Here is a 16,926-nt window from a genome sequence, read left to right as displayed (position 1 = left end):
GGAATGAGAACATTGTGTCTTAGATACCGGGGCCCAGAAGATCTGCATTTAATTCTTGTTTCTGCCACAGACTCCCTCTGTGAGGGTGGACAAGTCATGTAATTTCTCTGTGCCTTGGTTCCCCATCTTGAAGATGGAGATAACACACCTGAGGAACTACCTCAGAGGGGTGCTGAAAGTCCTGGTTTGATCATTGTGCTGGATGTGATTTTTGAACAGTTCCAATTAGAGCTAGTCCAAAAAAAGCGGGGCAGGGGGTGCGGAATGGCTTTTCAGTCCAATTGAAAATTTTAATGAAAAATTATTATTTTGGTCAGAAGAGTCATATTAAAAATATGGAAGTGAAAAAGTTCCGTTCATTTTCTTGGTTGTTAAAGATCTGCGGCTTTGGGTTTTCCCCCCACTTCCACTGATTGTTTTACCTCCTCCTTCCCTGTTCCAAAAGGGGGAAATAAAAAGAGAGACAGTGGGGAAACAAACAACAAAAAGCTTGGAAAACTGGAACAATTTTTTTCAACTAGAAACTAAACAGAAAAAAATGTTCTGTTCCACGTCTTTTGTAGGGAAAAAAAAACCAGGCGCATTTCCAATGAAGCACAAAATCTTCATTTTGTTTGATTTTTCCCCTCCAAGAATGGGATTCTATCTTCTATTTCCGACCAGTCTGTGCCTCAACGCGCAGAGGTGTTCAAAGCCAAGGTTTTGCTTTGGCGCCGTCTGCAATGTGAGATCAATTTAAAAAACAGGAAACTGTTCAAGAATGTCCTTTTCTAGTCACTAGAATTTAGTGCACTGGTTGCCCCGCCCTACAATTAATTGAGATGTCAGGACAACACAGCTCATTGGATGCCCAGGCAGGATTTCCCAACCATCTAGACCAGAGGTGGGCAAACTTTTTGGCCCGAGGGCCACATCAGGGTTGCGACACTGTATGGAGGGCCGGGTAGGGAAGGCTGTGTCTCCCCAAAAAACCTAGCCCTGCCCCGTATCCGCCCCCTCCCACTTCCCGCCCCCTGGCTGCCCCCCTCAGAACCTCCCACTCATCCAACCCCCCCCTGCTCCTTGTCCCCTGACCGCCCCATCCCGGACCCCCCGCCTCTAACGGCCCCCCAGGACTCCACCCCCTATCCAACCCCCCACCCCCGCTCCCTACCCCCTGACTGCCCCGACCCCTATCCACCCCCCGACAGGCCTCCTGGGACTCCCACGTCTATCCAACCCCCCCCACAGCCTCCACCCCATCCAACTTCCCTCTGCTCCTTGTCCCCTGACTGCCCCCCTGGGACCCTCACCCCCTTACCCAACCCTGCCCTTACTGGGCCGCTCAGAGCGGCAGGAGCTCGCAGCCACATGGCTCGGCCAGAGCCAGCCACGCCGCCCAGAGAGCTGGCAGCACAGCGAGCTGAGGCTGTGGGGGAGGGGGACCAGCAGGGGAGGGGCCGGGGCGCCTCCCCGGCCAGGAGCTCAGGGACCAGGCACGACGGTCCTGCGGGCTGGATGTGGCCCAGGAGCCATAGTTCGCCCACCTTTAGTCTAGACGCATCCTTCAGCCGGGATTCCAGATCCAGCACCACCAAAGGACAAGGCTTAGGGGAAGCTCTGCCTTTAAACAATTAATTAGCGATTCAGAGCGATGAAACCGAACGGAGTGACCAAGCAGGTCTCAACGTTAAGGCAAAAACACAAAAAAAATTTAGAGAAAAAAGTAGATCATTGCCGGACAAAAAATAGAGGGTGAAATCCAGGCCCCATTGAAGTCAATGGCAAAATTCACTTTGACTTCACGGGAGCCAGGATTCCACCCTGAATCTCGCAGGACTAAAAGAACGAAAAGCCATTTTCCTCCAGCCTCCTCCTGCCCCCATTACATTTCTGACTCAGTGCAGTTATTAAAGCCAGATATTTCTCTGAAGCGGCTCAACAGCACCACATTTCTTGTAAGTTTGATTTTCTCCACTTCACATTTCTGTGGTGAAATCAAAAAGGCCTGTATTTAAAGTGAAAAATGAAACCATCACATCACAAAACATTCACTCTCTCCCCCTGTCATTACCCTCTCATCTAGAATAAACTTGTCCATTCTTCTGTCATTTTTTCTTTCTAATTCATATAATCATCAATTTATTTCTTGACACAGTCATTTCTGGCACATACTTGTTCTCTAATCCTTTTATAGAAATCCCCTGAAGAACTGATTCTAATCCTAATTGACTGGTTCCAAACCCTTTCACCTCATATGAAGCCACGCCAAGATTGTCGATCTTGTGACCCTGTCTCCTGTAACAACAGCTAGATAGCTCAGGTCTATCCAAAAGGGAACCCTGTCATACTCACTTACATTTCACAATGCACACAAATCACATCAGTTCAGAAGTGGGAACAGTGCATCAAACAAAATCTGCTGTGATCAACATCCAGTCGAAAGTAATGAGTGAAAATGGTAAAGAAGTTATTACAACAAACCAGCATTAAATTGAATCATTTTTCTTCATTAGACTGTGTTGCGATTATCCACTTTTAGCATGTTTGTGGTAAGTAGACTTTAAACAGGCTGGTTCGCTAGACCTCAATAACAATAACTGACGGTGTGTGTGTGTGTGCGCGCGTGTGTTCATACAAATCACAGCAGCCTTTATGATTTTAACACTGCAGTGGAAAACAAAGAAGGATGCACCTAGCCTTATGACTGCTCGCTACGTAATTACACACTGATAACTGGTCACTGCAGCGGGACAACTTTCAGAGTGAAAACTAAGGTGTAAGCTGCGCTCAGAAGACCCTCTCATATTGAAACTGAGGACGTTATTTCTCTCCCACTAAGCTGGCAGCAAAACTCCTGCTGACTTCGGTGGGTGCAGGATTGCGTCCTTATTTTTCAGAGTCTAAAGCCTGCAAACCTGCAGGGGTCTGACACACGAGGCTGATTACGTCACTTGAATGCAGAGGAAGATGCTCAGGTACCAGGCTGATCAGAGCCGTATAAGAAACTGAGTCGTATGGAACAGAATGGCCTGAAGGCTCCAGACAGCGAAAATGACTTGTGCTGGCATTAGATGGCTCTGCCTGTTCAGCACCTGTCCAGTGATTTAAAAACACTGAAGAAAACAAATACACATCAGCCACTCTGATTAGGTTACTTTAGTTTGGTCCTCGGCCTGGTTACAAGAGCCATAGCGCATTGCGTTCAGAATAGCCTGGTGAGGACATACACTGTTAACCTCTATTGGACCAGTATGAAAACGGAACTGAGCCCAGGGGTGTATGTGGGCAGCAGTGCGCTATGGAAGGACTAGCCCCACAGAACAAAGAGGCGTGTGTGTATACAGGTGCAGAATTGGTATTGCTGTATGATCAGCTACTTCAACTTACTGGGTCCCATTTAATAGTAAAACACCACCCTAAGGGAGGGAAACTAGCTAACACACTTCACGGCTAATGCATGTTTGGAAGGAAAAGCCCGGGACGAAGCAATTCCATCCTTTAGGTCATCTGTGGTTTTAGCTCACTTGACTCCCATTATCTTTCGTGCTGCTCCCCATCTATCATTTTTCATGCTGAAATTTCCTTTCTCATGGCCTCTTGTGATTAAGTGCTCCCCTTTTCCAAGTTTCTGTTTCCCAAAAGGATGTACTAGGGACTGGCAAAATCTCAGCTTGCTGCCACTCCTGTTGATACGATTCTTTCCTAACCAGCAAAGAGAATTCACTGAATGTGTATTCTTTTAAGTGTTCAAGGTGTTACCCTGTCCTCTCAATAAGGGAGTGGGACTTTGGAAAACAAGCCTTGCCACTGCATGCTGTGATTAACTTTGTCAGGGCCACGGCTTTGAATCAGATACTGCATGAACGCTGGTCTCAAGAGAGTGAAAACATCCTCTAGAGAGTTAAAAGAACCCCCCAGAATCCTGGCTGCAGGAATGTAGAGTCACACCAGTTAGGCCATTCTGAGTTTGGATGGTAATTCGGAGCCAACATTCCCTCCCTAACTCACATTGTTATGAAAGTAATAAGTCCTGTGAAACCATGACTTGGGGCCCAGAACCATCTTCCTTACTCTCATTGAGGTACTGATTAAGTCAGCGGGAGCCTTGTCCAAGTAGAGGACAGAGGATCGGGCTCCAAAGGATAAATCTTGAGCTTAGATTTCTTTTGCTGACACTCTGCATGGCTCATGGCAACACTCTGCTGTTGCCTCCTAGCCAATCATTAAGGCTGCGATTCTTTCACAGAGGTTGCAGAAAGTCATGGAATCTGTGACTTCCGCAACCTCCGTGACTTCCGCAGCGGTTGGTGTGGCTGACTTCAGGGCCGCCCGAGCAGCTGGCCCCAAGACCAGCTGCTTGGTCGCCCCAAGGCCAGCCACACCGGCCGCTGCTGGAGCGACCAGGGTCAGCTGCTCCGGCGGTCCCCAGTACCAGCCGCACTGGCCGCTGCTCAGGCAGCCCTGGGCATCTGGCTCTGGGATCCACCAGAACAGCAGCTGGTGTGGCTGGCTCCAGGGAGTGCCAGAGCAGTGGTCCTGTGGGTGTCCTGGGGAACCATCAGAGCAGCAGTGGTCCCGGGGGGGCTGCAGCAGCAGCCCCAAGGGTGCCCAGAGGCCTTCCAGAGAGCGGTCCCTGGGAGCAGCAGCCAGGAAGCAGTCAACCCCCTACTCCGGAGCAGGCCCTCCTCCCAGCAGGGGTCCCCCGGAGCAGTGGGGCCCCAGAAGTAGAAATTTAGTCAGGGGTATTTTTGGTAAATCTCATGAATAGGTCATGGGCCATGACTAAATCTTAGCCTTACCCATCATACAAATACACTGTTCAGAAAATTTTCAAAATGGCTCAGAAGTGCTTTTGTGAAGTGACTGTAACATAGGGGATTAAAATGAAGGGAAATCTTTTGCTTCAGTTCAATCAAACTGCAACGTTTTCAAGACACTGGGACAGGTCCCTCAGCTGGTGCAAACCAGTGTAGCTCCATTGGTTTCAAAGCACTACGCCAATTTATACTGGCCAAGAGTCCAGCTCACTCTGTTCGATATATTTCTATCCATCTGAAATTTCCATAGAAGCATGCTATTATCGTTACTTGTCGATATCAAAGTAGCAGTGCATTTTCAAGGGGTATTTAAACTTCAGTATGTCATCAGTACATGAGGCTACTTGCGTAAGTAATTCCTTTCCAATGTGAGTAAGGGGTTCAGAATCTAGCCTTAGCGACTTTGCAGATGGCATCCTTTTCAAATGACATGTTTTTGTTGCTGCTGTTAGCTTTCTGCACATACAGAACACCCCCTCCATACCCGGGGAACACCTACAGGGGTGACAAGCTGCTGTTGGATTTTGCTACAATTGTACAATTTAAAACCAGGTCATTTTCTTTGAAAAGAGTTGCAGAAAAAAACACCCTCCCTTTTTACCGGTCTTGGTTAAAGTGGATTCATGCATCCAAATCAAAGTTTTATATTAACTCCTGGGCTAGATCCTACATGGATTTACATCCATTTACATTGGCTTCAGTAGAGCTATGCAAAATTACATCAGCGGAGCATCTGGCCCCTGATTTATGAGGGAAGCACTAACATACCCTTAACTATAGTACTGCAAGTGGCAGTATTCTTCCAGTACCATGGCATGGGGCACTGTAGCTGTCTGTTACTCCCAAAGGAGCTCAACAAGAATCATGACAAACAAAGGTTGGGTGGCTCAGTTACTTAGAGGTTCAATTACTTAAAACAAAGAAACAACAAAAAAAAGACAAAAATTCAAAATTATTCCTCTGCTCGTGGTCACATACATCCGCCTGTCATCCATAAATCTGGAAAACTCTATTCCTACAGTTGAAAGAGGACAATTAATTGGTATTTTGCCTACCTCTTCCATGCAAACTGCAGGAAATTTCTCCTTCCTGTGTGCTGTGTGGATACATAAAGTCAAAGGGGGCCAATTTTTGAGACAGTGGTGTAAAATGAATCATGTTCACTCTGTAGATTAGAGCCCCCATTCTGCATGAGGATATGCTAGCACAGACCCTGTGCTCAGGAGATTCCTCTCAAGCTGAAAAGATTTTGCACAGGTGTAGGGGTTCCTGCTAGCAGAAGCCCCCCCAGAAATAGAGCCCAGATCTGTGGCAAAAGCAAAATTGAAATGGGGGCTGATAAGAATGGGCATTGGTAGTGAGCGAGACGAGCAGGTTGAACTAACCTTGCAGGCAATTATCTGGTCTTGTATTCTGGCATAGACTATTTATTATAAATTGGAAACAAACATTTTCCAATAAACCTGAGTGTCTCTGGATTAAGTTTAGAAGTGTGTGCAACAAGAGTTATGTAGTGGTGGGAGTCTGCTATAGACCACCGGACCAGGGGGATGAGGTGGATGAGGCTTTCTTCCGGCAACTCACGGAAGCTACTAGATCGCATGCCCTGATTCTCATGGGTGACTTTAATTTTCCTGATATCTGCTGGGAGAGCAATACAGCGGTGCATAGACAATCCAGGAAGTTTTTGGAAAGCGTAGGGGACAATTTCCTGGCGCAAGTGCTAGGGGAGCCAACTAGGGGGGGCGCTTTTCTTGACCTGCTGCTCACAAACCGGGTAGAATTAGTGGGGGAAGCAAAAGTGGATGGGAATCTGGGAGGCAGTGACCATGAGTTGGTTGAGTTCAGGATCCTGACGCAGGGAAGAAAGGTAAGCAGCAGGATACGGACCCTGGACTTCAGGAAAGCAGACTTCGACTCCCTCAGGGAACAGATGGCCAGGATCCCCTGGGGGACTAACATGAAGGGGAAGGGAGTCCAGGAGAGCTGGCTGTATTTCAAGGAATCCCTGTTGAGGTTACAGGAACAAACCATCCCGATGAGTCGAAAGAATAGTAAACATGGCAAGCGACCAGCTTGGCTTAATGGTGAAATCCTAGCGGATCTTAAACATAAAAAAGAAGCTTACAAGAAGTGGAAGGTTGGACATATGACCAGGGAAGAGTATAAAAATATTGCTCGGGCATGTAGGAAAGATATAAGGAGGGCCAAATCGCACCTGGAGCTGCAGCTAGCAAGAGATGTCAAGAGTAGCAAGAAGGGTTTCTTCAGGTATGTTGGCAACAAGAATAAAGCCAAGGAAAGTGTGGGCCCCTTACTGAATGAGGGAGGCAACCTAGTGACAGAGGATGTGGAAAAAGCTAATGTACTCAATGCTTTTTTTGCCTCTGTTTTCACTAACAAGGTCAGCTCCCAGACTGCTGCGCTGGGCATCACAGAATGGGGAAGAGATGGCCAGCCCTCTGTGGAGATAGAGGTGGTTAGGGACTATTTAGAAAAGCTGGACGTGCACAAGTCCATGGGGCCGGACGAGTTACATCCGAGAGTGCTGAAGGAATTGGCGGCTGTGATTGCAGAGCCCTTGGCCATTATCTTTGAAAACTCGTGGCGAACGGGGGAAGTCCCGGATGACTGGAAAAAGGCTAATGTAGTGCCAATCTTTAAAAAAGGGAAGAAGGAGGATCCTGGGAACTACAGGCCAGTCAGCCTCACCTCAGTCCCTGGAAAAATCATGGAGCAGGTCCTCAAAGAATCAATCCTGAAGCACTTACATGAGAGGAAAGTGATCAGGAACAGTCAGCATGGATTCACCAAGGGAAGGTCATGCCTGACTAATCTAATCGCCTTTTATGATGAGATTACTGGTTCTGTGGATGAAGGGAAAGCAGTGGATGTATTGTTTCTTGACTTTAGCAAAGCTTTTGACACGGTCTCCCACAGTATTCTTGTCAGCAAGTTAAGGAAGTATGGGCTGGATGAATGCACTATAAGGTGGGTAGAAAGCTGGCTAGATTGTCGGGCTCAACGGGTAGTGATCAATGGCTCCATGTCTAGTTGGCAGCCAGTGTCAAGTGGAGTGCCCCAGGGGTCGGTCCTGGGGCCGGTTTTGTTCAATATCTTCATAAATGATCTGGAGGATGGTGTGGATTGCACTCTCAGCAAATTTGCAGATGATACTAAACTGGGAGGAGTGGTAGATACGCTGGAGGGGAGGGATAGGATACAGAAGGACCTAGACAAATTGGAGGATTGGGCCAAAAGAAATCTGATGAGGTTCAATAAGGATAAGTGCAGGGTCCTGCACTTAGGATGGAAGAATCCAATGCACCGCTACAGACTAGGGACCGAATGGCTAGGCAGCAGTTCTGCGGAAAAGGACCTAGGGGTGACAGTGGACGAGAAGCTGGATATGAGTCAACAGTGTGCCCTTGTTGCCAAGAAGGCCAATGGCATTTTGGGATGTATAAGTAGGGGCATAGCGAGCAGATCGAGGGATGTGATCGTTCCCCTCTATTCGACACTGGTGAGGCCTCATCTGGAGTACTGTGTCCAGTTTTGGGCCCCACACTACAAGAAGGATGTGGATAAATTGGAGAGAGTCCAGCGAAGGGCAACAAAAATGATTAGGGGTCTAGAGCACATGACTTATGAAGAGAGGCTGAGGGAGCTGGGATTGTTTAGAATCATAGAATCATAGAATATCAGGGTTGGAAGGGACCCCAGAAGGTCATCTAGTCCAACCCCCTGCTCGAAGCAGGACCAATTCCCAGTTAAATCATCCCAGCCAGGGCTTTGTCAAGCCTGACCTTAAAAACCTCTAAGGAAGGAGATTCTACCACCTCCCTAGGTAACGCATTCCAGTGTTTCACCACCCTCTTTGTGAAAAAGTTTTTCCTAATATCCAATCAAAACCTCCCCCATTGCAACTTGAGACCATTACTCCTCGTTCTGTCATCTGCTACCATTGAGAACAGTCTAGAGCCATCCTCTTTGGAACCCCCTTTCAGGTAGTTGAAAGCAGCTATCAAATCCCCCCTCATTCTTCTCTTCTGCAGACTAAACAATCCCAGCTCCCTCAGCCTCTCCTCATAAGTCATGTGCTCTAGACCCCTAATCATTTTTGTTGCCCCTCGCTGGACTCTCTCCAATAGCTGCTTTCAACTACCTGAAAGGGGGTTCCAAAGAGGATGGCTCTAGACTGTTCTCAATGGTAGCAGATGACAGAACGAGGAGTAATGGTCTCAAGTTGCAATGGGGGAGGTTTAGATTGGATATTAGGAAAAACTTTTTCACTAAGAGGGTGGTGAAACACTGGAATGCGTTACCTAGGGAGGTGGTAGAATCTCCTTCCTTAGAGGTTTTTAAGGTCAGGCTTGACAAAGCCCTGGCTGGGATGATTTAACTGGGAATTGGTCCTGCTTCGAGCAGGGGGTTGGACTAGATGACCTTCTGGGGTCCCTTCCAACCCTGATATTCTATGATTCTATGATTCTATGATTTTCAGTTGATTACAAATACCAGGATATTGTTATTTTTTAACAGCACAGTGACCGTACCATGTTCTGCAGGCAAAGGACTCTGTAGCCCGCAAAATAACCAATCTGAATCTTGTACGTGTCAGTGAATGGGGGCAAGGTATGAGGCAGTGTGATGCGTGCATGCAAGTGAGAGAGAGATTGCGAGAGAACAGCCAGCAGAGAGACAGGACCCCATGCTGGCCCAGGGGTCTGTACTAGTATATCTTGAAGCAGGATTGTTGTCATTGTGGGCAGTCAGAGGGAATCCAACAAGGGGACACAAGAGTATGCAAGGAGATGCTTTTCACTTACCATGACTGGACGTGCACACAGGCCAGAGCTGGCCCAACATCCAGTGAGGATATATGCAGCTGCAGTGAGCAGGCTGTTCCTGTAGAAACGCAGGTAGGAAAACTCACCTAGCAATCCAGGGTTGGGAAATCTCCAGGAGTCATTGTATGTTGAATATTGTGGGTGGCTGTATGGACTTCCAGAAAACTCACTCCCTAAGTAAAGGAAAGAGAAAACAAAACAAATGGTAATTTTGCAATAAAACACACACTGATGAGGCGAGGGGGAAGAAGCAGCTAAATACAGTATGCAGTCTAGGTGATTTCCAGTGCAATTCTTATTGTAGGCTTTACGGTCCACCTGGTTCCCTGGGGAATGGAAACTGGGACACTTGTTAGAAAACAAACTCTAAATCAGTGGATAGAGTTTTCCTTTTGATTTTCCTCTTGATTTTCCTCACGGTCCTCATGCTGGGCCTGATCCAAACTAGTGGGAATCTTTCCAGCTCCTTTTATGTTTCACCAGGATAGGGAACACTAAGGCTAGATACCCTCAGGAGAAACTTCAGGGGGCTTGGGGTCATGCTGAGCCTCATCCCTGGAATTAAGTTTTCCCCTTACTACATCTGGGTCCCAGTTTGGCCAAGCTGAGGGCAAGAGGTACAGCGTATCTCTTCAGCCAAGCTTTCCAAAAGCTGGAGGGGATGGAGCAGTTAAAGTTCTAGACACACTAGACATGGACACAACCATCTCAGTTTGTTCAAGGAAACTGCCGCCTCTGACTCACGGCATCACCTTTGGCAAGCCTCAGGACCTCTCTCCTTCTCTATAACCAGGATAACGATGCTTATCTCTGTGTAGGGCTTTGAGCTCCAGCCATGCAAAGCATCACGTGAGCTCACAGCATTACCACATTGTTCAGGATTGTCTCACTGTTACTTCTGCTCTCCCCAGCTGTTTGTTCTGTACACTTCTCATCTCTTGCTTGATACCTAGATTGTAAGTTCTTTGGGTAGGGACCATCACTCTGTTATGAGTGTGTACAGCACCTACCACAATTCAAATAATAATTACTATTATTCTACAATCTGCCAGGAATGATTTTTTTTCTGACACACACACACACGGTCATCAAAACATTAAGGCCATCAGCCACCTGACAAAAGCCAGGAAGAAGTTCAGAAGTGATTCTTGCCAGTCCTAGTATGTTCATCTGAACTGTCTTGTGCTCACATGAGCCAAAACTTTATTGCTGTATCTATTGGGAGGGGGTCATAGAATCATAGAATATCAGCGTTGGAAGGGACCTCAGGAGGTCATCTAGTCTAACCCCCTGCTCAAAGCAGGACAGATCCCCAATTTTTGCCCCAGATCCCTAAATGGCCCCCTCAAGGATTGAACTCACAACCCTGGGTTTAGCAGGCCAATGCTCAAGCCACTGAGCTATCCCTCCACCTCCATTTTTGGCCTACATTTGGTTCTGTCTGTGAAGAAACAAAATGGCCACTGTAGTCAAAGGCTTGACCTAGCCTCTGAGGAATAGTCGCCATTTTGAGTCTTGGTATTCATGGCCAAAACCTTGGCTGTGGAATGGTGGCCGTCTTGGATTCCTGGCCTCCGTGGCTAATGGCTGCCATGTTGGGCTGTGCAATGGCGGCCATCTTGGATTCCTGGCCTACAGAGCTGAGGCCACCATATTGGGCTGTAACCTTTCTAGCACCTTCTGAGTCATACCCTGGCTCCCTACCCATGTGACCCCTTTCCTCATCTTAGTGTCTGTCTTCCTCTTTTAATGTACAGTTATTTTTAATCTGTCTTTTCGCTTCTCGCGGCATATGCACTGAGACAAGACTTAACTAGAGTATGAAATAAAGCCAGAGAATGCTATGCGTACTTTTCCTCTTTTAGTTGGGTAACACAGCTTGTGGATTTGGGATTTCAGAAGTTATTCCCACTCAAAATGGGGACAAAAAATCAAAAACTCAAAAAAATTCATAAATCAAAAAACCAGAAAAAACTTGCATTCAGGTCAATTGAAAGATTTCATTGCAATCATTTTGAAGCATTTCATTTTGATTTTGATCTTTTTTATTCTAATTTTTTTTATTATAAATCAACTTAAATTTCAAAACAACAACAACAAAATCCATTTAGAACCAAAACCAGACCTTTTTCATTTCCAAAGTGTCAAAATGAGATGTTTTGACAATTTGAAACTTTTTTTCCAAATCGGGAAATTCATCAAAACCACCCCTTTCTCGTAAACAATGTACGTTTCAACAAAATTGACATTTTTCAACAGAAAAACCATTGTCAAAAAATTCCCAACTAGTTCTAGTTGAAATGCCATGTCATTACAGACAGCTCAAAGGAGACCTCTGCTCAATGGGAAGCTACAGTCAGAAAAGCAAACAAGATGCATAAGAAACAGGATGGAGAATAATACAAAAAATATTATACATTGTCTCAGTTTCATCTGGATAATGTGTTCTGTGCTGGTCACCCCATCTTCAAAAGAATATTCCAGAACTGGAGGGGGCTCAGACAAGGGCAATGAAAATGATGAAGGGCCTGGAAAATAACTTAGGTGAAGAGAGATTGAAAAGACGGGATTGTTATCTTAGAAAGGAGACAAGGGGGAACATGATAGAAGTCCATAAAAATCGATGACTGATCTAGAGAAAGGAGATAGGCCATTTCTGTTCTCCCTGCCCCTGTAACACAAGAACTAAAGGACTTTCAATGAAAATAAAAGGAGGCAAACACAAATAGATCGTGGAATTAGACTGCGGAGCTCACTGTCACAGGATATGGTTGAGGCCAAAAACTTAGCAGTCTTCAAAAAGGAATTGGAGATTTATATGGATACCAGGAGTATCCAAAGCTAAAGGAGTTAATGCTAAAATAAATCACATACATTTTGAAGGAGGATTTAAACTGATCTCTGTTAACTAGGGACTTGGAGAAGACCTACTGTTGGGGCAGATTGTTCCACACCTGCCTAATGCAAGGCTGATTGCACCTTCCTCTGAAGCATCTGGTCCAACCCACTGTCAGAGACAGGATATGGGACTAGATGGACCTCAGGTCTGAGCCAGTCTGGCAATTCCTAGGTCCCTAAGGTTGCTTCTTTAACATTAAAAACTCATAGGGCTTTTGTGGTTCCAACAGCTGCTCCAAACTGACGGCTTAAGGCACTTTCACAGGAATAGAAGTGAAAAATAAAGATTCAAACAATTGAATGTCAGATTATTAAACATTACTCCTTAAAGGGCCCAGTACATCTTTACTAGACTTCTGTAAAAGGCTTGGGTGGTTTATTAATTATTATTATTATTACTGCTTCTATTCAACTCTATTAATTACTGTGAGCGACTAGAAATGGAGTTGCTCCCAAATTTCTATTCCTGTTAAAGTGCATAGCATATACGTTTCCTCTCTGTTCCCTGTCCTGTTGAATGATGAAGGACACGATATACAATACCTGAAGGTTAACTCTGCCTTAATGTTCATTCTTGGTTTGTTTGTTTTTTAAATGAGCTATCTCAAAAAAAGCAAGGAGGCAAAGGATCAATGAGGAACATTGGGAAAATGGTCCTGAGAGTGAAAAGAGGGGAAGGGTTTGGGAAGGAGGAAGGAGATAAAGCAGAAGAGGAAAGAAGTAAGAGCGGGATGAGAGAAGAGCGTTATAAATAAGATGTATTACACTGAATACTCTGTCATAACAAAACATAATGGAGCTTTCCAGTGTCAATATTGGTTATGCATTTAATGTATGTGAATGAATGATTTATGGGATGGGGAAGAGAGGGGCACCTGTGCTGTCACTGGTGGTGTAGGTGTCATTGGTTAGAAAGCCCACTAGGAAGACTTTATGTCGCCCTCTAGTGGTGCCTATTAGCTTACTATTAACAACTACCAATTGCAGTCATTCTCTGGGCTAGAATGACCAAATAGCAAGTGTGAAAAATCGGGACAGGGGTGTGTGTAATAGTTGCCTATATAAGACAAAGCTCCCAATATTGGGACAGACTTGATAATATCAGGATGTCTGGTCACCCTAGTCTGGGTTCTATCAGCTAAGGGGCATGCCGGGTAGTTTAACGAGTGGTTCCGGTGTTCTGTGTTTGTGGGCACAGATTTGACACAATACATATCAGAACATGTCAGTCGGGACAACTGTCCTCCAGGTGTTTACACATACATTCCAGTGATAGGGCAGTGCTACAAGGGCTCAACGGAACCAGGACTGTATGTCAGACATGCCTGGTGCTGGTAGGATGAACCGGCAGCTGAAGGGTGGAGGGGCAGCATGCTGTAACGGTCTGACCATCACCTGATACTGTGGTGTCATTACCATTTCCCAAGGTGAATTAACATTGCCAAAACCCGCTGTATATAGGAAGGGAAGAATCAGGCTGAAAAACAGGAGCCATCTGGAATTTGCAACCCATGCTTGACTCAACTAAATTCAAATAGCTATTCAGCTTCAGAGAAGGGTCACTTAACGAGCCCCTTTTACAACTGAGCAGCGGGCTCCCTCTCTTTGCAGTTGAGACTGCCTGCTCAACCCAAACACCGACTATTTTCCTTTGGGTTTCCAGCTTGCTCCGGACTCCCTCTCTAGCTAAGACTAGCACGGACTCCCTCAAAGCATGTGAGACAACAAAATGTTGAGTAACTGTAGGGTGAATGCAGAGCCCTCGTCCCTCCCTCAAGTGCTTAGGGACAGTTCAGCTCCACAGTGTGAGTTACCTCGAAATTGCTTGATCACACGGATACATTGCCTGTGGCGAGGGATTTCTATATCAACCTCACAGCCTGCCTGATGCACGCTATTTACAAAGTTCTTCCCACTGAGCAGACAGATGTGCCGAGATTTGTGCACTGAGGTGGTTGCCCTCTTTACTGGTTGAGGAGAGCAACTAGAATAAAAAAACTCAGTTAAAATATTACTTTAAAATAACCAAAACCAGCAGGATGGGCGTGGCACAAGGACAGGCCGATGAGATGTCTGGGCCACTCCACCAAACCTCAGCACATTCAGGGAGAGGGCACAAGGACAGGGTAATGAGATGTATGGGCTATCACAGCTTCAGGGTAACTGCACCTATATGGGGCATAATGGTCGCTGTGACCCCTCCAGGGCACCCACTTAAAGGTTTCCAGCTCCTATCCATCACCTTTCTTGGGAGGAGACCCTCATCTCACTCCATCCTAACCAGGGGTTTTAACCACACAGCTCCCTGATCTACACTGTAATATCCCCAGCAAACCAGACTGCCTAAACAAGCCAGCACCTGCACTTTGCCTGCTCTCCAAGGGCTCTGACCAGTGTATTACAGGCAGGTACAAGTTACTACACATCTCCTTCTAAACAAGCATGTTTATCCATAAGGTGAAAGCACTGCAGAGAAAAGATATTAAAACAATAAAGAACTACATACATGCTAAGAAGCTTACCAGAGCTCACCACAACTCCAACCTTGAGCTCTGGTAAGTTTTAGTCCTTCAAAACCCTGGAGGCTAGTAGGCAATCAGATGTGGGTGATGAATCCCGCTGGCCTGCCTGCAGCCTGAATCAATATGGACACTAACGAAGGTTCTGGGAGTCTGACTGGGGAGGGAGGGGGGCAGGTCTCAAGTTCCCACCGAAAGGTTTTGGGGGAACAAGGATAAGAGGGGGCATCAGACAACTCAGACCCATATATTCTAATGTAGGACACTACACAGGATGGTTGTTAAATGACTGTACGGGTTTTTGAAGGATTTATGCTGGCTTGCTAACAGAATGTTTATTATATGCATAGGTGAAATATGAAATTATGAAAGGTAATGGCTTTAACACTGTCCAGGAAATAAGTCAAAGTTACCCTAATTACATCCACTGATAAGAACATAAGAACGGCCATACTGGGTTAGGCCAATAGTCCATCTAGTGTAGTGTCCTGTCTCTGACAGTGACCAGTGCCAGCTGCTTCTAGCAGTGGGAAGTTTAGGGACACCCAGAGCATGGGGTTGTGTCCCTGACCATCTTGGTAATAGCCATTGGTGGATCTATCCTGCATGAACTTAGCTAATTATTTTGTGAACCCAGTTATGCTTTTGGCTTTCACAACATCCCCTGGCAATGAGTTCCACAGGTTGACTATGCATTGTGTGAAGAAATATTTCCTTCTGTTTATTTTAAACCTTCTGCCTGTTAATTTCATTGGGTGACCCCTGGTTCTTGAGTTATGTGAAAGGGTAAATAACACTCCCCTATTCACTTTCTCCACACCAGTCATGATTTTGTACATCTATCGTACATCCCCCGCCCCCGTTAGTCTTCTCTTTTCTAAAACAAACAAGTCCCAGTCTTCTTTATCTCTCCTCATATGGATGTTGTTCCATACTGCAAGTCATCTTCATTGCCCTTCTCTGCACTTTTTCCAATTCTAATATCTCTTCTTTGGGACAGAGCGACCAGAACTGTATGCAGTATTCAAGGTGTGGATGTACCGTGGTATCTTCAGCAGGAACTGGTGACAAATATGGCAATTTCCTGCAATATCCTTGAAAGACCTAATTGTATCAAGTTTATGTATTATTGGGGTCTGGAATTGTATGTAGCCTCCCGGGGGTGGGGGGCAGGAGAGATGTGACAGACGTGAGACCTGGGAGTTCAAAAGACTATACTGAACCTGTGCCAGACAAGTATGGACTTTTGGGACATTAAGTGGATTTCCTGGGGAATCCCTAGGCAGAGGTTAATGCAAGCTACCCAACTCTGGTCATACAAAAACCCAGCCTTTTGAAGCTGGCCCTGAGAACAGGGTTATTGTCTGCTCTTTACCTGTTCAGAAGGCCAAGATCAAATGCCCAAGCTGTACAAAGAAATGGCTGATTTGCCCAGCTTTTGTACTGGTTCTGGATCTAAGACTGGATCTATGAACTTATAATCATGGGGAAAACCCAGTTGTGGAGTTTGAAGGACTAAAGCCTACCAGAGCTCTGGTAAACATTTTGGCAAGGGTGTAGGAACTTTTACCGTTTTCATATGTTTTCTCTGTAATGCTTTTACCCTTGAATCAATACACTAAGGAGGAGATGTGTGATAACTGTGGGCACTACCCTGGTCAGGGCCTTTGGAGAGAAAGCAAAGCGCAGGCACCGGGGTTTTTAGGCAGCCTGGTTTGCTGTGGATATCCAGTGTAGATTAGGGAGCTGTGCAGCCTTAAAACTCCTGGTCAGGAGGGAGTGAGACTCGGGTCTCCGCCCAAGAGAGGTGATGGTTGGGAGCCAGAAACAGTTAAAAGGGTTCCCTCAAGCAACCACGGA

At 46.1% G+C, this 16,926-nt stretch overlaps 1 protein-coding gene across 4 annotated transcripts in view; it reads right to left on the bottom strand.

Moving 5' to 3' along the window:
* Window positions 1–16,926, bottom strand: part of PAX5 (paired box 5) — a 239,306-nt gene that overhangs the window by 16,790 nt on the left and 205,590 nt on the right. For all 4 annotated transcript variants that reach the window (XM_074953572.1, XM_074953568.1, XM_074953569.1 and 1 more), the window contains one exon: window positions 9,736–9,822. In XM_074953572.1, the coding sequence (XP_074809673.1) occupies window positions 9,736–9,822 (87 nt within the window). The remainder of the gene's footprint in view (window positions 1–9,735; window positions 9,823–16,926) is intronic.

This window comes from Natator depressus, chromosome 5, assembly GCF_965152275.1.
Source record: "Natator depressus isolate rNatDep1 chromosome 5, rNatDep2.hap1, whole genome shotgun sequence".
NCBI lineage: Eukaryota > Metazoa > Chordata > Testudines > Cheloniidae > Natator > Natator depressus.
The sequence above is the reverse complement of the archived record's forward strand: the minus strand, read 5'-3'. Positions and strand labels throughout refer to the sequence as shown.